The sequence below is a fragment of the Pararge aegeria genome, chromosome 9, assembly GCF_905163445.1.
Source record: "Pararge aegeria chromosome 9, ilParAegt1.1, whole genome shotgun sequence".
Classification (NCBI taxonomy): domain Eukaryota; kingdom Metazoa; phylum Arthropoda; class Insecta; order Lepidoptera; family Nymphalidae; genus Pararge; species Pararge aegeria.
Window position 1 is genome coordinate 15782673 of NC_053188.1, and position 22666 is coordinate 15805338.

The 22666-nt window shown below is 37.8% G+C and overlaps 1 protein-coding gene across 17 annotated transcripts in view; it reads right to left on the reverse strand.

The window, feature by feature from the left end:
• LOC120626293 (calcium-activated potassium channel slowpoke) overlaps positions 1-22666 on the reverse strand; it is a 113250-nt gene that overhangs the window by 12773 nt on the left and 77811 nt on the right. For 2 of the 17 annotated variants that reach the window (XM_039893746.1, XM_039893743.1), the window contains exons 2-19: positions 21095-21156; positions 20274-20370; positions 19569-19680; positions 19043-19194; positions 18451-18618; positions 17427-17518; positions 13844-13954; positions 12702-12807; positions 10746-10898; positions 9671-9826; positions 7873-7985; positions 7146-7301; positions 6644-6720; positions 5303-5371; positions 4720-4770; positions 3321-3383; positions 2415-2450; positions 1417-1549 (exon numbers count right to left, since the gene is read on the reverse strand). In XM_039893746.1, the coding sequence (XP_039749680.1) occupies positions 1417-1549; positions 2415-2450; positions 3321-3383; positions 4720-4770; positions 5303-5371; positions 6644-6720; positions 7146-7301; positions 7873-7985; positions 9671-9826; positions 10746-10898; positions 12702-12807; positions 13844-13954; positions 17427-17518; positions 18451-18618; positions 19043-19194; positions 19569-19680; positions 20274-20370; positions 21095-21156 (1907 nt within the window). Of the gene's footprint in view, positions 1-1416; positions 1550-2414; positions 2451-3320; positions 3384-4719; positions 4771-5302; positions 5372-6266; positions 6303-6643; positions 6721-7145; positions 7302-7872; positions 7986-9670; positions 9827-10745; positions 10899-12701; positions 12808-13843; positions 13955-16142; positions 16235-16768; positions 16861-17426; positions 17519-18450; positions 18619-19042; positions 19195-19568; positions 19681-20273; positions 20371-21094; positions 21157-22666 lie in introns of all 17 variants that reach the window. The other 15 variants (XM_039893747.1, XM_039893760.1, XM_039893745.1 and 12 more) reach the window with 9 other exon arrangements.

Genomic DNA, 22666 nt, shown 5'->3' on the forward strand with positions numbered 1-22666 from the left:
AAAGAAGATAATAGATTAAATAAGACCCAGCCTAGCTGTAAAACTGTCAGTGGTACCAAAAAATTATAGAGCACACAACTCTTAGTAACAAGCAAAATGCCAAAAACGTAAGAACTACGTACTAAAGGAGGTTTCTTCAACTGAATCTTTGATCAACACCTGACTCCCAGATACACCTATCATTTGTAGCGTAATAGACTAAAATAGAATATATAATGTTTTTCTTATTGTCTTGTTTTGCAATAGTTTATTGCAAAACAAGACAATAGGAAAAACACAAAGAAAATATATCCGTTATGCGTAGCGCGCAGACTTTGCAATGTCATCTCAATCATAAGTAAACGAAAAGAGATAGTAAAATAATAATAAATAAATATACTACGACTATACACACATCGCCATCTAGTCCCAAAGTAAGCGTAGCTTGTGTTATGAGTGCTTAGATAACTGATAAATAATTTTAAGAATAATATACATAAATACTTATAATATATAGATAAACACCCAGACACTGAAAAACATTCGTGTTCATCACACAAACATTGTCCAGTTGTGGGAATCGAACCCACGGCTTAAGACTCAAAAAGAAGTGTCGCTGCCCACTGCGCCAATCGGCCTTCGATCATGCGAACAAACTTTCTCATTTTTGGCATGCGAAAGAAAAGTTCTTACATAAAACCTATTTTTTCTCATACGCAAATGTTCCTAGTTTTTTTTTTACCATTAATTATATATTTTCGTTGATCTTTCCATAGTACGTAGTACATTTTTATTCAAAGATACTAAGCTCGGCAACTGTTTAGATTCGTGACTTTTAATTCTACAACTACACTGGAGTCGATATACCGCAGTCTCCCAACCACCAAGCAATGTGTTATTATTTCATAGCGATAATCGCAAATATCGTTTTTGACTTGCTTAAAGTGTATTTTTAATGAGCGAGGCAAAAGGCGATATAAACGTGGATCTGTCAGCTCAATACGAAAATCGAGATGAGTATACATATAATATTACTGACGCTATCAAGTTTTGCGTGCTCCATGACGAGCTTTTAAAACAATGTTTAACTTTAGAACTTTACTCTTCTGTTTTTTCAACGACGTATGAATAAGTTAGAATTCACGTACAACTTACAATTCATCCTTTTATTATTTCTGGGAACAGTTTTCTACTGTCCTGAAAGTGTATTATTATGGGGGCTACCTGTTGGAATAGTTACTGAGAAGCTGGTCATCCCGACTTCTGTGGCTCACACCTTATGGTTAGATAAGTTAGTTAAAAAAAAATGTAACCCAAATTTTAACTAATAGTGTCAAATCAATTGCGATTATCACTAGACTTTTGCCAAAGTTTGGTGGTAGGGCTGCAGATGGCTTACACAGAGAAATAAAAAAAAACCAGTAGTTGTTCACTTACGTATCAGGCGGTGCTCTGTTGACGTTTGGCTTCACCTTGTTAACCTGCCTTGTGGTGGTGGTGTTCATGAGCTGGTTCGCCATTGGGGACAGAAGAGTCGTGGGCGCGGCACTGCGATGATTGCGGTTTATCACTGGAAGTGGATAAAGGACATAAGTAAAATATATCGTATTCATCACACAGAAGGGAGTGATCTTCCAAGATGCAAGCTTCAGGGATATCCGGAAAAAACGTCATTTCCAAAGTCCATTGCGGTTTACCGAGATTTTCCTAAAACTTAATTTTTTTTAATGGTAAACAAATAATATAAACTGACAGAGCGAACCTATTAATAAAAAGATAAGAATGAGTTAGAAAAAAATATAATGAGGCAATATTTTAATGACATAAGTGTTTAATGTAGTTGAGAGGAAACGAGAATAAATGCTGAACTAAGTCCGTGGACTATATCTCCTACTGAAGTACCTACAGCCCTTATCACAATGATTTTCGTTAGTTTTGTGTACAACCGATTAAGTTTTGAATAGGAATGAAAAAAAAACATGATATAAATAAAATAATTATTCCTATCATCATTAAAATTTTGTTACACGTATATTGAGGTGATAATCATGATAATCTGATCGGTTAACAGGACCATGTAAATACGGGAAGATAGGTGATGCCATTTTTAATTGCCTTCTAAAACAGCGGAGGTCCTCAATTGGGCATAGTTTTTTGTATGTAGTTTACACTAACCTCCCAAAAGTTAACAGACCGAAGCGCGTATTTTTTTTTAAATCGGCATTGTATCATCAATTTGTTAATTTTGATAGTGCCCAATCAGACGAGTTGATAGTCTAAAATTCATAAAAAAATGCATAAAGTGCAATATGAATCCATAAATTCAAAATATTTTCATGAAATTTTAAAGAATTTGAAATTTCATGGAAATATTTTGCATTAAATTCACTTTAAAACTTTTTCATAGGATATCATAAGAAATACTTAATACTTACAACTGATATCTTCTCCTCTCTCCCTTGCGATTTCACCTTGAACAATAATTTTGATTATTTAACTATTCACGTTCATATAAATAAAATATATTGAATTAAATTATTTATTATGAGTATATTTTTATTTAGGTAATCAGATTTAATTATTTGAAAATTAAAATTAAAATTTAATTATTTGAAATTGAAAGATATCTCTCCAAAATCTACGACAGAAGCTTTTTACAGAACATTCAATCACAGATATATAAAAAATACAGTAAGATGCAATGTCATGAGAGAGGTCTGCAAGGCTTTAGGATACAAACCAGAAGATAATGAAGATATCCGCTTTAGAGTTAACCAAGAAGCATAGATCAATGAAACTTTCCCAATTTGGAATTGCAATATCTTTGAACAGAAAATGTGATGCAAACAAACAATATATTGCCGTCGGAAACGTGTTAACAGGTTGTATAAAACATCAAGAGACCTAAAACTTTTGGACAGGAAGTTTTCGCTCGCAAAGCGTCAGTGTACGAATACCTCCGAGTACTGAAAAGCTTCTTAAAATTTGAAGGGGACCTTATATTGACATGCTTTCGGCTTTTTTTCTGAAATTGAAAACATCAAAAACAGTCAGATGATATTTTTGGTAACCTTACCATTTAACTAACGTTTCAGTATTCGACCGGTAATCTAAGCCAGGGTCATGCTTGATGGAAGCAAAAGAAGACCATCAGATGGACATTTTTTTTAATTTTTCTTCATCCATTGTGCTCGCTATGAAAAGGCGTGGTGAAGCATCTAAGTGCGTTAATTTTTTTTTTACTTTTGAAACCTATGGGTAAGCAAATCTGGCAGTTATGTGTGGGCCGATGACAAAAAGAAAATAATAAAATCACTCAGTCCTTTGAGCCTGAGAAGTACCTCGAACATGGACCTTCTTGGGCAACTCTGGCGGCGTGAAGGTGGGGGGAGGATGGTGGTCATCTGCAAAACATCAGCACAGTTCGCATTCCAATACACCACTCAATAAAACGACCTACACATCGCATAATGTACCAAAGTTGTATGACATTTTGATGATACACATTTATATATAGTAAGGAAAACAGAAGACATACGGTTTCACCTTTTGACCGGAATTCAATGTTTATAATTGATAAGCTTCATTGAAATCTTCTATAAATGTATCCTAAAATAATTAATTTTCATTTAAAGAACATTTATTTTTTTATTTATATATTCTTGCATCATTTTTTAAGACAAGTAACTTAAGGGCGTGAAAATATCATGAAGCTGATCAAATAAAAAAAGGAAAAGTTCTTTCTTAAATAAAAAAATTGAAACATTATTGAAATGAACTTGATAATATTAGTGCAATAATTATATAGTAATTAGTTTGATAGTTCTATAATTTTTTTTAAACAATTGTTACCTGACATTATCTTAGATATTAAAGGTGAAACTGATGTATAGAAAAAAAATTAAAATAATGAAACATCAATTTAAATTCTTATTAGATGATATAATTGTTTTCAAATCAACCAAAACATTCACATGCAACAAACTACGACTAAAACAAACAAACAACATTAAACATTAGACAAGCGCTGTGTGGGTCTAAACACTAAACTAGTGGTAAACTCTGTTACTGAATTAATTCTTTTTAAGAAATGATAATGACTAATGTTAGTAGAAAATGAAATGAGACTTAAAGATGTGATGACCAGGAGATGGCACCGAGTGTTCTAGGTTACTAAGTTTAATGAGTTTGAGCTCTAATGAAATTCTGAGGTCTTACACGATGTACAGTAGCGTATACCAAATTATCGACGGAATCTGAGGCATTGAGCGACCACTGCAAGGTCCTTGCAAGTTGCAATTCTATGGAGGCGGGGCCATCTAATTTTAAATTAAACTCTCCCTATGTAAATGAATAAAGATTAGAAAATTTCATTTTAACAAATTATAAGCACGTAATCTCAAAATCTATGACGATACAACATCAATTTCAGAGGGGCTATTATTATCGATGCACAAAATTAAGGATCAAAGATACTCCTAGAATAAATGTCTGTATTGATAAGATGTAATAACAAGACCAAAATAAAACTTAAAACGACATCACAATATGTCTCTCTATGTTTAATACTAATAGAGAGGCGAAACATCTAACTGCTGTATAAAATGCACATAGATAACGTATACAAGACAATGACAACAGGACACGGTTCTGCTATAACCGGTGCGTGCGACCAAAGACACCATCGCATCGTAACACCACATCGACATTTACAAGGAAATGTATACATGAGTTACGTACTTGCCCGGCCAACCATCTGGACGGCTCGTACGCCTTTCCTGAATGTAGCCACTGAATCGAGAAACAAATTTTTAGCTTACTCGTTACATTTAACCAAAAACGTCCTGTTTGTGAACTGAAACTGGAACAGGTATAAGGTAGGCGATGGATAAATACATAATTATATGCAGACAGAGATGCAAAGCTTAGACTTTTGACATAATTCGTCGTAATAGGTGGCCAAAGGTGTAGCACCTTTTGGTAACCAATTCCCATGAAAAGCACCATAAACCATAACTTCATCAATTTAGAAAATCTTCAGTTAATATGTTATTGAAAGAAAGTGAAGTAGGCAATTGATATCCAAAAGCGTTTATATGTTCCTAATTTCCTTAACGCTTTATCACTGTATATATTAAGCAATAATATTAACGCAGTTAACATTCGTGAATTAGCATTGCTGCTTTCTATTTGCGTGTTTTTTCATCGGTGAATTAGCATACTTTAGCCCAATTTTATAAGAGTTTTGAGCAGTTGTTAGTTAATGCAAGAAAACTAGTATTGTGAGGTACGGTTTTTGGCGTTAAGTCAATACGTTCCGTACCGTCGACACTTCGATATGTATTAAGACTTTGTTTCACCATCCCCGTCTGCATCATCATCATTCCGACATCTGTAAAAATTTAAACACTGACACATCCGAAGGCACGCTCCTGTTTGACTGAACGGGAATTGATGCTTGACCTTAGTAGAACCAAATTTACAACTACACGAAATCTTGAAAACATTATTAAAGGTAGTTTAGCAGAATTGTAACATGACTAAATCGTAAAATTGATTCCACCAAATGCGTTTGATGATATGAGTAGCGACCGGATCTCTCGACCGTGCGTTAGTCACTTTCAATAGCACAGACAAGCCGGAACTGTCCTATGAAGCCTTTGTAAAGTATCAAAGCTCGCCTCATGAGAATTATTAACGTCCTTTAATCACTCTGACTTTCTGAGACATGCTTTCATGGATTTGCATTTTAGACAGTGTTTTAACTAAGTGTTCAGGGATAAATGAAAGTGCAAATTGCGTTGCGAGTTTCAACTCTACTTTATATCATGCAGTAATGCCTCGGTGGGCTTTGAAGTGCATCATATCAATTTATATGGTTAACTGTCTTAATTTGAATAAAATACTAAAGTGTGCTTTAAAAAATAGTGGCCAAACTGTGTAGCTAAGCACGTTTTGCTACGCACTTGTTGTGTTCGTATAACATTGAATGATGCACTAGAACGCTCTGATTCGAAATAAATCAGAACAGAGCGAGAACTTTTAAAGAGGCATAAGTGATGTGTCAAAGTGCTTTTATTGTGTCGGGCGTATCCATTCACGAGCGAGCAGACAAACACAATGATCGCTAAAATAAGGGTGTGAACGAGCACGGATCGAGAATGGCTTGCAGCCGATCCAGTCTGTGAGGTACGGACGCAACACCACTAAAGCAACTCAAAATTATATAGACACGAAAATAAATTGAAAAACGTCAATCTGTATGCTTATTGTGTGGTGCAAGTTACCTATATCGGCTCCGACCTTCCGCTGGTGTGCGGTCACTAAAAGTTTAGCCGAATATATCATTAATGCTTCACAGATACAAGAAAACATTGCGCTTTACATGTTCCTAAAGTGTTACACAAGTGACATAGATAGGTACATAAAATAGAAAAAATAATAGAGAAAGTAAGTGTTTTGTGGTCTCAGAAACACAGCAAGTGATGTTAGAGAGTCCCAGAAAGAATGTCACAGAATATTGTTACTTTTATTGATTGTATTAACCAGTCTTTATTTCACTTACAAAATATAAAACAAAGAGGTATCTTTATGTCATGGTTCTTATTTAAAACATTAAAGTACAAATTAGTAAAATATATACGATAAAATATATGACACTTACAATTTTTACATTTGCACTTTTTGATGAGCGTCTCGTCTTTGATGTCTTCGTGGCATGCTTTGCAATAAAACCAAGCTCTAAAAAAAAAAAAACTAAATTAATCCAGTGTCAATGAATATCTAGCACTTTCTGATTGATTGATCCCACTCTCGGAATCGGTTTACAATTAGGTATTATATTTTATCTACATTTATTTTTATTCAACAATTGCATCTAAATTATACAACTTCAGCTATAGTAAAGGCCTTTGACCCGTTGACTAGGCTTTATTATGGAATATTAATTCATCTAAAAACATGTTTTTAAAAAGAGTTTTGACACGATGAAGTTCCCGTAAGAGTAAAAAAAATATCAGTTGTCAATACACACTATACAATCCCCAAATGAGAGCGGTGCTGTGATCATGTTTCTTATTTTTTTCGTCCAGTTTACATTTGCCCCTAAATATTGACTAGCATTTACTATGCAGTTATTATTGATACAAATTACAATTAAGAATTACCTTTTTACTTCATCTGCGGACTGTGCAATAAAGAAACCTTGTGTGTTCGCGTGTATCTTTACGTTCCGTGGGTTTATTGAGATTTTGCTGTCTGCACCCTCCTCTCCTTTGATCTCAATCGCCAACAGGAGCAATTTCAACTTTGTAAAACACAACCTGCGAAATATTTACTGGTTTAGGAAGCTCCGCAGCATCATTTTGCCTTTACATAGTTACTAACCTTGAAACTTAATGTGTGGTTTAAAATAAATAGTCAGCAGCATAACTTAAAACAATTACCCGAGTAACTGTAAAATATATGCATACCATACATAAAAGTAATGGTGTAAAGAAAAATAGCATTTACAAATATAAATAAACGCTGTAAAATAAACACTCAGGAGAAATTTAATAAATAAGAATAACGGTTACAATAACATCACAGAATATTTACATGTTAGTAAAATAAAAGAAAAAATGGATGATTAAAACAAAGAAAAAGCTTATAGAAAATATTTTAACAAAAGAGTTTTATTTGAACCTAACCTACCTCTTTCTTAACATTTTAGTACACCCTTACAGCTTTCAGTCAAAGGTGTTGGATTAAAGAACTCTGAACTCAGAATTAGGAAGCTACAATAATGCATATTGAATAGCGTATTGTTAAATAGGTTCTACTTAATGTTCAGAAGAAATGAAGAAATCGAAGTAATAATAATAGGAAATCAAGTATACTCAGTAATCTTACTCGCTAGCTTGTGTAAAGCTCATTCCAGTAAAGGAAGTCGACAGAGTTTCCGTGTACATCTCACAGCCTGTGCCTTGCAGGTAATCGTTCTGCCAAGCCTGAGTGTCGGGGGACTGCAAAAACCAATGAAAAACGCTGAAGCTCGTGCCATGTTAGTCACAGCCAATCACAGTCCTGGTTAGGTTCCTATAGTGCACAGTACTCACAATAAAAGCCAATGACGTAACAATTGTAGGGTTACTATGATATGGGATATATTATGATTTGTTTAAGGAAACTTGTGAATCAGTATAGTCATCACTCTTTTGTCAGAAAGTTAAGCGTCATGGTCGAATACCAGTTCACTTATTCACCCTTTTTTAAACTATTGCTATGTCATTGAACATACCATTCATTCTGCTTTTATATTCTATATTAGTATATTATATCAGACCTATTATTCTAGTTCCAGACTATTTAACAGGACTGCTATCGTTATTTGGTGCTAGCTATATCCAGAAAACATGGACCTAAGTAGGTATAGAGACCGAAAGGGCCACCGCAAAATAATAAGTCTAGATCGGCCGATAGTTTGGTCGTTTACTTATTAAATTGAATGTAGGACTATAGCTTGATCGCTGAAAGCGTGGCTTGAACAGAGGTGTTCATAGTATTAAGACAGTGTCATTAGATGTTAAACATTTTAAGGAACATTTAAATTTGAATATATTATTGTGTACTGCATATTTTTGTTTAAAATCGATTATTTTGCATTTTGCTCTTTTTTCAAACGTCTGTGGCTTTACTTTGCCTTTTAAAGATTTTTTTATTCTCCACGACCCACATACTATCGGCATTCCTGTCTACGTCGATCAAGCTATAGAGACAAAGTACTAAAGGCATTTCCATACTATTAAAAGTTGCCCCAATTATCGGCCGATCGGTAAGGCTATATTCGGTTGCGAGGACAGTAAGCTGGCAAAGCTGGTATGTGTAAGATTTTTTTAAGTTAGTGACGTCTTTCGTAGGCCACGTTATGAGATGTGATTGAACGGGTACTGAAGTTCAATATTTGACGTTGCTTCACAGCCTGTAAGCGTTTGTATCGCACTTACTCCGCTGCATGTATGAACGCCATTCCAATAAAAGTTGGACTGAGATTGTCGGTGTACATCTCCATTCCGGTACCTCTTTTGTATTCATATGTCCATTTAGCCTTTTTCCTTGACTGCGAAAATGCCGCATAGGTTGTGTTAGAGACCAAGTATTCAAAGACATTGTTGAATGGAATTCTATTTTGTACGTTCTTGTCTAACCTAACCTAACGTTTGAAAACTTTTAGATCAAAATTGTTTCAAGGAATTACGATAGCAAAATTTATATAAGTAATTGTAATACATTGGCCAAAATTTCTTGTGATTACCCTAATCGCACATCGTTGCTAATCGATAGAAGACCACTGCTGGTCATAGGTCTTTTACAGAGATTTATATAACACTACAGTCATGTTCTGCCCGTTTCTGTGCTACTTTCAACACTACGGTTATCATAACAACATACGGTAGGCTAGCTAGGTTAAATACAAATAGTTTTTATCCCTGACAGGTTAGCCCGCTACCATCTTAAGACTGTCTCACCAGATACACTTGATGAAATTTCAAATGCTAAGTGAATAAAAAGAAGTTATTCCATTCCAGCGTAAGGTGCCTAAAATTTTAATGGAAAATTTCAAGTAATTTCCCAGAAATGAGTAGTCTGTTTTAGTATTGGGAAACAACTTAAAAACTAAAAGTGTCAAATTACTGAAAAGAAAGCTGACCGTTTTGAAACTTCGCATAGCGAAAAGGTTGGCCATCATAGTTGAGAAACCGGGCGCTAGACAACTCTGCGCTATAAAGCCCAGCTTCAGCTCCGCTAAGCAAATGACGTCGTCTCCTTGCTTCCAGTCCCAGGATGGAATGTTAAGTAGGTAGGCCTAGAATTGGAAAGAAGAGAAATATGATCAGGTGCGTCCATTGGTCTTATTGCTTTTTAAATTTTATGATGCATTTCAAGCATACTTCGTGGTCTTCCCCTGCCTTCGTTTAGCGATAGTAAGATAATAGGAGATTGACGAAGGTTACTCTCAGATAACTCAATTCTAGATACTTTAACTGTAAAACGTTTTAGGAAAAATTGTTTTACCGAGTTCCTCGGACTCTTAGTCAAATCTGCTTTCCGAAACGGCAGCAGTTATCTACTACAAAAAACAATCAACTTGTCAAAAAAACTTTAACTTCGACTAAAAGCTTAGAATAATTAAATGTGCCGTTAATTAGAAGTGTATCGCTTCAAACTATTAGGCCTTCGCCATATATTTTAGTAATATTGTTTTTGTTAACCTTATTTTTCTTTTATGCATACTTTTATCTGTCTATTTACAAATGATCGTTGTTATTTTTTATATTTCGTAGATTGTAGCTGGTAACCACGACCATTGTACCACCCGTCATCTGCGATGGGCCATGCGTGAAGCTCACCAAGGTTTGAGTCCCAGGGCTCAACGACAAGAGAGAAAGATGTTGACGTCTTCCCCTCTTGTGTTGTTGGGTTGACCCTAAGGGCGCCTCCAGTAAGGCTCGAAACTTATTGATGATGTTTGGGCAGTTTGAGTTTGTTGAACTAGAGTCTAGTCTATACTCGTAAATATCCGTGGACGTGGATGCACATCCGAATGACATCAGACATCGGTGATCTCTGTACAGGGTTTATATTTTCGTGTCCCAATAATTTTGGATGCATCGTCGGTCGTTAAACTGTCGATATCGTTATTTTAATTGGCCGACCAAATGTTATAACTTAACATCACAAATACTTTGGCAGATTGATGAAGTTTGGAGAGACCTCTTACTGACCTTGTTGTGGTACTGCATCAATTGGATGATGACCCTGATGTCATCGGAGTAGTTCTTAATGGATATAACCCTCATGATGTTCGCTGCGTCCTCCGCGTCCGGGTCTTGGCAGTATTTGTTGGCCAGTACCAGACACGCGTCAGCTTCGTGTACCTAAATATCAGCGTCAGTTTTAACTATTGCAAATTAAGTAGAACAATTTTTTTAAGTTTGTTCATGTTTTTTGACAGTTATATTGTGATTTTCTACGCACTGACATTTGAAAGTTGCATTAAGTTGAAATGTGACAAAACACCGCATAACGGCGTTTTGCAACGTTATTTATAAGCCCTTATTATTCATTTCATGTTACATGTATTTGCGTTCTTCTTTCTGCTATGTAATATTGTATATGAAAATGTTAAAGCCAATTAATATGTTTGTTTATGAAATTATCAAAGTTAACAAAGAATTGATCAAATACTCATAATAGGTAGAATTCGAGTTATTTTATTGTGTTCATTCCACAGTTAGCAAATTGTGTGTCTTTGTTAATTAATTGTTTGAATACTTACTAACTTTGAATAGATGGCTCATGTCAGAAATCGTTTTGTTATATTTTGTAAATGTGTGAATTTGTAAACAGGTACTTTAATTATATAACTGTGATTGTACATAGATAAGGCCATAGAAAAAGACAACAAATAATGGGGAACCATTTAGAAAGAAAAAATGTATAACAAAAGTAGGGTAGTAATTTAATACCAACAAAATAAATTACAGTGCACTTATTGAATTACACAAAAGTAGGGTATAAGACAGCGAACGGAGCCGAGACGTGGAGGAATATACAAATCACATTATTGAAGAATGCCGTCATCTTACAATAATTTGATTGGTATATTCCGACAGATCATCTAGGTCGAAACGGACACTGACTCTTTGCACACGAAGGCATTTTCATGCGCATTCTCAAGCTACGCTTTCCAAGGAGTGCGGTACCGCTACGTGACGTAGCGGTGCGTGAACTCAAAGAAACTTCTATACAGACAGAAACATTCCATGCATATTTCATAATCGCTGACGGCGAAGCTAATATATTTGGTACGACGAGCTTTATAAATCTATATCTGGATATGGTCTTCTGCTGATTTCATTTATCTTCTTAATAAACTAGGTCATGGTCATTTCCCTACGTTGTGATGGTGATGAAAGTTTTCATATGTCAACACCATTATAACGGCAGCCTGCACGGCCACTTTATCATCGTAGTATTACGGTCATAATTTGACGGCACCGCTCTCCTAGGAAACCGAAGCTTTCGAGATACAGTCACAGCCTGTTTACTTTTGCATACACAAATACAGTTTGCAACACTTCTAATACACGCAAATATATCGAGGTACTAATTATTAAGTAAGAAGAAGCAGATGGTTCTACAATCTACACATGACATGCAAGTAGTATTCCATAACCAAGCCATGCAGCTACAACTTACCGTAAACACTCGACAATATCGACAATCGACATCTGTACTTCGATCTACTGATTAAAAGCCAATTTTGTAACGGAAAGTCTTTCAGCGGCAACCATTAATGCCAATTTTCTTTGTTATTATTTTGTTAGCACTGTTCGGAAAGTTCTTAACTTAAGTTGTACAGTACGAGTAGTTAATATCGATTGTTTAGAGTACACATATTGGGCAAACTCGCACACAACACCCAGGTAGGTACAACAGACACATGGAGACGGGCCGCGGTCGCGGGGAGCGACAAATATCAACACAGCGATAGCACACACACAGCCCAAGGTCATGGCACAGAAGGAACTGTACATAACTCCAACGATAGAACGCCATCTCGTCTGAGAGGGTATAGAACGAGCATCGCTCTACGTCTATAGGGAAGATAGTCTGCACAGCTTCAAACCGACACCACGCTCAAAAGATCACATCGTGGATTGTGCAGTGCTACTTACTTTCACCCTCTGTAGGTCGATTGGATTCATAATGGTGCCTTGAAAGAATTCCACAGTAGTAAAGTGTCTCTTGAACAGGCCTTCGAGCTCCAGGTCGGGCGGTTTCCTGCCATCAACGCTCAGTTAACTACGGACCAGATCCGGCGCGGGTCGCCTTACATGCACTCTAGGTAGTACCAAAATACGCGTGCGGCAGGGCCTGGGCACACGGCCGCAGCCCCGCCGTGAAGCAATGATTGCATTAAAGGAACCACAAGATCAAATTACCAAAGTGATAAATCCTACTGTGACTATGAAACAGCATCTTTACATAAGAAAAGTTCCGATTGATAAATGAATAAAAATACTGGTTCGGATCGGACGCGTATCAATGATAAAAAGTAGGGCCGTGCGGTAACTAATTGCCAGCGCTATTCGGTCTTACGCTAACCTTGACTCGCTCAAGGTCGACGGCATTCATCATTGTACCCTGAAAAAACTCCACGGTGGTGTAGTGACGCTTCAGGAGACCTTCCAGCTCTAGGTCAGGCTCCTTTCTGAAAGCGCCGTTTGATCATACATGATACACCACGCTGACACAGTACATACATAAGTGGATTTATTGGCATTGGTGGATGTGTAGTATCTTCCAATACCCAAACCCTAAACAAACTTAACTCTAAAAGCTGTTATCATTTGATGTTCACGGTTATCATTTGATGTTCACGGTTCACAAATTACCTACAACCTGGAACAGTTTTCCATTCTTGATGTTCGGAGTAAAATTACATGACTGGTTGTTAGGTAAATTCCTCTGTAAAGGAGTTGTCTATAATAAAAATATATTTAGTTGTTCTGTTTTAATGAATTATTGTGTAATAATGTTTGATTTTAATTTAAACATATTAAATTCATTTTAATCCAATCAATGGATTTTAATAATTCATCTAACTTAAAACGATTTGCATATAATAAATTTTCATTGAACATGTATGAATACAAATCGTTTCATATTATAAGCAAATAGATATATTTGAGTTGAATTCGATACGAGTAAATACCGTTTAATAGTTTCAATATCAAGTTATCTTATATTGGATTTCCAATTGTCTTAAAACCTTCGTTCGGCACTAAAATAAGTGAAATAACATTGGTTATATTACCTGTGTAAAAAAACAACCTCAACATCCACATCCTCACGGTCTTCATGTAGGAAGTCTTTTAAGAAATGGCTCACTGATTCGTACGTTATATGTCCACATACGACTATATGCCTGAAATCGTACAAATATATTATAACACCCATCCTTATAATCAATACGAAATCTTCTACAGTGTGAAAATAAAGGAAGAAGCAGACAAAGCGAATTTATTTATCAAAACTTATTAGCTTTTAATTTTTACTTTAAGAGTCTTACAAAATGTCATCAGAAAAATAGCGGAGAATTTAAAAGTTTCCAAAGCTCAAGTGTCTTTATTTACTGCTTTAATTAAATATTTATATTAAGTATAAAAGCAAGTTACACAAAAGCATAGTTCTCATAAAAAGAGAGGAAGGAAAGAAGTTCAGAAATTCGAAGATTTGTCTAACTTCCGTGACCTCCTAGAATTTAAAATGGTAAAATTAGGCAAACTGAAGTCACACCAGATGTTAAACAAAACTAAATGATTAAAGCGTGATACAACTAACAAAGTTTAAACAAAGTCTTCATTCGAATGACACAGACTCAAAATATATAGCCAATACAAAAGAATGGAATAAAATTGTATTAAAGATATTTTTAAACTAAATTTTGACAAATGAAGACCTTGCTGCATTAACCTCCGTAATTCACAATTAGCTTTGTTCATTAATTTGTGATAGCATTATTGATTTATTCAGTTAAATGAGTAACAACGAATTAGGTAAATATAATATTATTGAAGTGAAAGAAACAACAATAATGCCACAAACAAATGAACAATCTCAGTTTCGTTCAGGATACGTAGCTATCTACCGCACTAAACACAAAAATAAAACACAATATGAACAAAATAATACGTTCGAGGGACTATCGCAACATTTCTGTAGATCCAAAGCGTATGCACGAAGATAGGGCGGAGTCGAATGAAATTAATAGACAATATAATCTCGGATATTTACTTTATGAGTTTAGAAAATGCGACTTCAAGGTGAATGTCAAAGTCGGATCTAAAGACAATAGTTATCAGACTGTAGCTAACTTGTTATTATTAATCTTTGTAACCCACATCGTATCCTTTGATATTTAACTACATTCTTTATTGTCTTTAGATAGGCACGTCGGAATAATAATAACAAAAATAAAAGCGCGACGATACACAATAACTTGCCTCTCAGTACAGTGCATAAAAAAAATCAATAATTCAATGTATGTTTTGTATGAATTACAAATGGATTCATTCATATGATCGAAACTCAATTCTTTATAAGTTCAATCAAAAGGGGTTAGGCACGGCATGACATAGAGGTGTAAGTGTAGTAAGAGAGTAAATGTAGAGACAATGATGGAGGTCGGTGTGTTAATACATACAAAAATTCAAAAATAGAGCAGCAAACGTTAAAACGCGGCAAACACTGAAGAGAGTTTAGTAATTGGAAATAAAGAAAATTATATCAAACAAGAAGTTGCCAACTAAATACATCATGCAATCTATGTATTCATCTAAGGTGTGGCAAAGGAACTGAATTCATTTTGATCATAAAACGTAACAAATCTCTACATCATTATGGCTGCATAAATTCGCAAATAATTTTCAAATAATTATTAATTCAAAATTCTGTATGAATGATTCGTGTAGTCTCTTGGCTAAGATGATTTTATTTACGATGGTTTGCCGAGAACTAAACTAAGTTGGCATTAATAATTAATGTCCTCAATGCACACAGCCTTGCCACGCTCTATGAATCTTTACGTAATAAATACATTACACTAAACAACCGAGGGGTCGAGTCAAAAAGTACATTACATATTACAAAATATGATAAAGAGGGTCAACATTACTCGTACAGTACATAGACGTGCAGGCAGGAGTCGGGTCAGGACTCAGGGTTCAGAGGAAGCGAGCGGAACTAGGCGCCGCTCAGCGCCCGCGGGCGGCTGCGCAGACTGTCCAGCAACACACTACGTACCACTCAACATTGACTCGCCCAACTAAGCTTACGTTACCATTAACATTCCTCATTACGCACGTACGTACTAACAGAAATAATAATAACCTAGGACACGAGCTTACACTAGCCACTATCTGCTGGTTCTAGTCAACTGAATACCAATTCACAGATAATTACAATCAATACCGACTCAAACAAAGACAATGCGCGGGACTCGCGTCCCGCCAAGATAAAGTGAGAACACAGAAGCGTGCTAAGAGAGGAAAAGGAAGATATAGATTTACAACACGGAACACATTCAACGGAACGGAGTGAAGACAGCGGCTCACCTGCGTCCCCGCTCATTCTTGAGGGTGCCGCCATACTTGGGTCTAGTGCCGATTAAGTCAATTATCTCTGGGATACAACTGGCAAATATCGCCTAAACGCCGACAGACAAAACAAGACATTCACATTCAAGTCTCGTGGGCGCGGTCGGCGCTCGCCGCGGCTCGGGTGCGCGGAGCGGAGGCGAGCGCCGATGGCGGGCGGGCGCGCGCGGCACTGGCTGTGTGTCGCGGGACGAGTGCCGGAGCTAGCGCTACAGCGTGGCACAGGCGTCGTGTGCAAGCGAACAAACCAAACACTACGTCATCGACAGCATTACACAACGTTACATCGGCTCTCTCCTGATCTAGTCTCGTTAGAAGGATTAAAAAGCTCAATGGTATCTCGAGTGTGATTTACGAAAAAAGGCATGTAGTAGTGCGTCGGTCGACCGCGCGCCTGTCTCTCGAGTTCGGGGAGAGGGGCGCGGCCGCCGGGAGCTAACTCTTCGAGCATGCGCCACGGCACCGAGAGACCGATTCTAGTGAAGGATTAATAAATTTCATTAGCAAACTCCGCATTCAATCAACCAAGTCAGATCGAAACCGTGAGAGGAGGCCCTTGGAGCGGGGGCGTGAGAGCAGGGTACCTGCGGCGGACGTCCTTGTTGTACCGGCCGCCGTATTTGTTGCGCTGCGCCGCCAGCTCCGTGATCTCGGGGATCCAGCTGGCGAACACAGCCTACGATACACAGCAAACACCGCGAGGTGAGCGAGTAGAGACCGCCGCGCCCGCCCCCCGCCCCGCCCGGCCGCGACCCGCGCGCGCGCAAGGCTGTGTGTCTCTGCGTCTGTCTGCGAGTGGCTGTGTGGGTGCAGGACGTGGGTGCCGTGCCGAGCTACCTAGCGCCGTAGCGGCTACGTGGGCAAGCCGAGGGAGCGCGGGTGCATGCAAGGCTGGACGCTAGCTATCGATGAACAGAACTTAAAAAGAAACGGTATCGCCGGAACTAAACTAACACGATGGCATTCGGTATAGACGCATGGTAGTGCGCGCACACGGGCAGGCCGGCGCGCGAGCCTCGCAGCGCGCGGGGCGCCGACGCCACGGCGTGGCGCGGGCGTCCCGAGCGCCGCCGGCGCGGCGGGGCGGGCGGGTGTGCGCGAGTAGATAACGCAATACATCTGACGGCACTGAGCAAGCTGCAGGATGACGCGAGAGGGGCCGCGAGTCAGCCCGCCGGCGCCGGAGCGGCCGCGGGGTGAGTCGCTTCGGCTCTCGGCTCAAATTATACATCAATCTGATACCTTTTTCCGTGTTCGCGCTTCAGCTCGCCACTGTACTTGGACCTACTTCCTACCAGCTCTATAATTTCGGGAATGCTACTAGCGAACATTGCCTGCAACAGACCACGGTGTCGGTAGGCGGCGAGTCTGCGCGCGGACACCGTCGTGTGGTGCACGACAATGCCCACCTCGAGTCTCGGTATCGCTAGTGACGGAGTAAGTGAGGCCGATAGCGGAGCGAAAATAAAAGAAAAGGAACGGGTGTGTGTCTACCGGTGATGTGAGCAACTGAACACAGCCAGGCACAGGTGCGCATGCACGCGAGGGGAGGGAGGGACGCGGCGCGGGCCCGGCGCGCTCGCGGAGCGCGGGAGCGAGGTGCCCCGCTCAGAACACGCTACCACGAGCCAATGCTCGCCATCGCTCGCTGCGAGACAGATCCCCTGGCAGCACATTGGTGGTCAACACGTAACAAAGCAAAAGAAAAAGAAAACATTCATGCAAGAAAATCATCGATCGAAGGGAAGCTCGTCTCGTACGATAGATGCTCCTTTGAAAGCGTTAGAAGGTTGCACATAGAACGGCGACCGGATGTACCGCGTCGGCGACCGAGGCGGCCGGCCGTCTGCTCCCGGCCGGGTCGGGCATGCTCTAGTGAGTGCACTAACAGGCTTACGGTCATTCAACGAGCTGTGCGTTAAACCAGTAAGTACAGATCTCTACCAAGTCCCATGTGAGCTATTATGGTAATCTTAATTATGGTAAGAATCCTTAAATTTCCTTTTGCTTTGTTAAATAATACGGCTCAATGCAAGAAATCGCAAGCGCAACGCGTAATAAGTTTAAATCTTCTGGCTTCTTTGGCAGAGACTGACAAATCGGATAATTTGATGCGACATATATGTTAAAATATCAATTAGGTACTCTTACTTGCCCCTCCTTGCAAATTTGAACTCAAAGAGATAGTTGTGAATTTAAATTTATTCGAATAAGTATACAGTATATTGTTATGGTTAGTACAGAAGTATAACGAAATGAAACTTACCAAGCCGACGAGCAGAAAAAAAACCAAAAATGTTCTGCCAAGAACAGTGTGACAGAACACATCACCGTAACCTACAGTGGACATGGTGACTATAAGAAAGTACACACAGGTCCAATACGACAATGATTGCGCATTGTCAAACTCTAAAGGATCACCAGAATTTTCCAACTGAAACAAACCATGAGCGTCTTGTTAAGCTATTGTTATTGGACTACTGTGGGTACAACTGGGAAAAAATTCCGACATCTTCGTTGCAAGTCTTAATTTTGTTAATTTTTGTACCAAGAGATGGGTACGCACTTTGATGGCGAACCTGTAGCACTCTGAACTTCTGCTGAATAGTTTTACACGCTCCCAAAATATAAGCGACGTCAGTTAGATGGCGAATACAAATGGCTGTGATTACGACAGTTTTCGCAGATGACTTATTCATTAAATCATTAATATTTTCAAAGGGCTACAGTTTCGTTTCAAATATACAAATCAATCAAACTTGAAAATACGCGGATAATTGAAACAACTATTTACAACAATTAAGCACACATAATTCTCCATTGACAAATAGACAAAGATAATCAAAAATACAACTTACTAGATGAATAATGCCGGCCGCCGTAAGCCATACTGATATAAAGATAGAAACTAATTGCGCCAAACGAATTGAGCTCGATGTCTTTAATATATTGAGGTACTGCAAAATATCAGGCACGGTCATTAAGCGTAGAGCTCGAAGAAACCTTAGCCCTGGGGAACAGAGAGAAATTTGTTAAATTAGATCAAGCAAAGGTTGAGACATAGTATTGACATGTAAAGGATGAGATTTTGGGATGGGTGAGTGAAACGAACCGTTGGTTCCAAATGTCCATCTCCATAGTACGAGCTAGGTATATACCATTTTTTTTAAAGAACGTTGCAGCTTTTCCATACTAAAAGTAGCCTATTTTACAAACTATAGTTATAATATGTGCTAGATTTTGTCAAGAACGGTATAGTGTTTGAGCTGAATAAACAAAAGAACACAATTTCGCATCTAAGATTTTTCTCAGGATTTCTGTTTTTGGTACAGTCACCTATTCCCAAGATCTCACCTGGAAGGGTTAGGTAAATCAAGAACTTACCTATCCACGTTCTATCCAGGTATATTGATACAAAGGATGGGGGTATCGTGAAATAATCTACAAATGAATACATCTCGAGCATGAACCATAGTTTGTCACTAGCTGCTATAAACTGAAACAGAAAGAAGAAAGTTTAAAAATATTTCATTAAGATCGTGAAATGACCGGATTCGATTTCAGTATGCAACTTAGGAGTCCTAGAATAAATCTCTGACAAGCAAACTTAAGTTATAGGTACGATATAAGCTGTAATAGCCTCGTGGTTAGGACTAAGTCGTCCCTTTCGGGGGATCTTACGGCTACCCAACAAGTCACTCTAACTTTCCGGAGATACGTACATTTTATAATAGTCCTTTTATAATGTTCCAGCTAATACCCTCTCTTTTATGAAAAGTAAGCCTGCTCAGCCAAAACACGTTGTATGTACAATTGTTACAAGTGTTGCTAGCAAAATATCTTATTTACATGAACACGAAAACTAGTCAGCAATTATTTACTGAATCAAGCAGCAGGTTTCTGTTCGTTTAACTAAGTTCCCTAAACTGATGCCCAAGCTTATTTACTTTAACCTACATAGAACTTCAACTGCACTTAATTGACTGAACTAAAGTCTGTTTCACCCATTCCGGTTTTTTTTCGCGGACAAGGGGAGCACTTTTTCAGTTTTCAAAATAAGTTTGTTGCATGTTCAGCTAAATTACTTACTCGTATAAAAAAGTAGACCATAAAAAATATGTTAAAGGCAAGGTCGATTTGCTGAGTAATATTGTCACTCCATTTCTGGCATCGCTCTACCTCCTCGCTAAAAACAAACAACATTATGTTTACAAGAAGAATAAAATAAAATACGAAAGAACACTCGTACATACGGGTAAGCTTCTAATACAGATACCAGCAGTAGTTTAGGGCTAGCGGACACTGGTCAAGAGAGATTTAAGGGCCGTAACACAATACACAGACACAACACCTCTAGTAGGTCAAATATTACACAAAGTTGCTACAATAGCTGCACATGTGGTTCAATACATAATATCCGTACAAATTGAAAATACCTGCAGGCCTAGCCAAGGTGCAAACTTTTGACATGACATTTTGTTGAAGCTGTATTATGTTGATAGCGGAAAACTGCAAACTTTTTTATTTTCTTGTCTAGGCCTTATTGCGTGTATATACAGATCTTTCAGGATCGAAATAAGAGTGAGCAAGTGAGTTTTAAAACACCTGTGATACGGCACTTAGATACCCTACGATAATTTTTAGCGACCACAAAAAATATTAAGTCGTAGCGATAGGATTATAAGTACAATACTTAGCAGAACTTCTTAGTTGTTAATGTAGTAGTTATCTTGACTACTATCAGCATAAGCCCAATACAGAAGCTAACATTTACTATATCCAGCAAAACATTTGATATCACATTTTTGTGGGACTCACGTATTCCTTATGAATTCAGCATTACAAGATATTATATAATTAATATTGTAGCTACGTTATGCAACTAATCTAGTTATAGAAATGGGTTTTACCTGGACGCGTCGATGAAGTAGATAATCAGCGATGCTATACTCAGAATGAACACCAACACTACCTGGAATGAGGAAAAAAAGTCTATAAGTTAATTTGGAATATCGCTTTATATATGAATACAAAAAGAAGGGTCCTTTGTGTTACTACAACCATCCACTGGGATCACCAACCCGTCTGCCTAGTGTGGTGATTATAAGCGTGGCGTGTGGTGACTGTTATATAGGCTATTGATGATGATCGGTATATCGAGGGAATCGGTGATAGCCCAGTAGATAGGGATTTTTATGGACCAGCATCTTAGGATACGATAGTCAGTTAGGTTGCTAGATTGATAGCGTGTTGGGACCGAGATGAAAACAAGAGGGATTTTTTGTACCGATGGCCATTAAAAATCACAACATGTGTTCTAAGATGCGCGTGATTCATTTATGATCGTATCTAATAATGATAATGCTAACAAGATTAACGTGTTTGTTTTGTTTACGTGGTTTACGTAATGACTCAACCCATCTGCTAGTTTATAGGTTTTGCTGTATCGCTTTTTAAGTATCTTAGAATTTGTATTGAGCAGGTATAATTAGGGTGCTTTCTAAAGGCTCTTCGTTTTGGTTTATACAGACGTTATATTAAAATGCTTTGCTCCGTATTAACGTCACCTTATTTTCAATAGATCAGTGCTGGAAAACGAAGTTTTACTTGCGTCCCTTCCTCAATTGGTCTTAAACGTGGACACTTACTGACGGAATTATACAAGAGTTACCAACAATTAGTTAGTGACCATCGAGCTTTGGAGGAGGTTATGATAAGAGTTTCCCCGAAGGATATAATTCGATTTGATTCGGTTCGATTAAACGAAGAGATTCGCATGATAATAAATGTAACTAACATAGTCCAAATCATCAGCAAATAAATTGTTATAATATAAAAATAAATTGAACAAATTCTGTATATTCGGGGTTGCATGACAAGACATGTTTTATCACATATTCATAAAATTTCATTGCTTTAGTTACGATATGGCGGTGAACAAAAGACTTTTTAAAAAATTATAAATTTAATTATCAAAAATTAATTGAAAATTACAGAAATTATTTAAATGAATAAAATAACAATTAATAGTTAACGCGTGTGTAGGTGACTTCAGACTGACGTTCTTTTCCATTGTTCTCTGCGTGGTTCATTTTGCAAGCTGGCATTCCTCTCTGGCCTATTGTTCGTGAGGCTTGCTGCATCAGCGGGATGCCGTGGTTACGGCATGGTAACTCTTTTAAAGATGTTTTTCTATTGATATTCAACGTTGGTGAGGTGAGAGAGAGAGTGAGTCAGAGTGAGACTGTAAATAGAGTGAACATGAGTGTTCGATCACTCTTTGAGCACTATATTCATCAAGCTGGCTTCGAATGGTTACGTAAGATAAGAGATAAATTAAAAAAATACATTACACACGTAGTCAATTAAAATTTGAATCTAATATGTGTAAACACGTGACATGTTCGTTAAGATGAGCATGATAAACGCTATAGCGTCGCGATATCAGGAAGACAAATTTGTCAAATAAATAATCTAGGTAC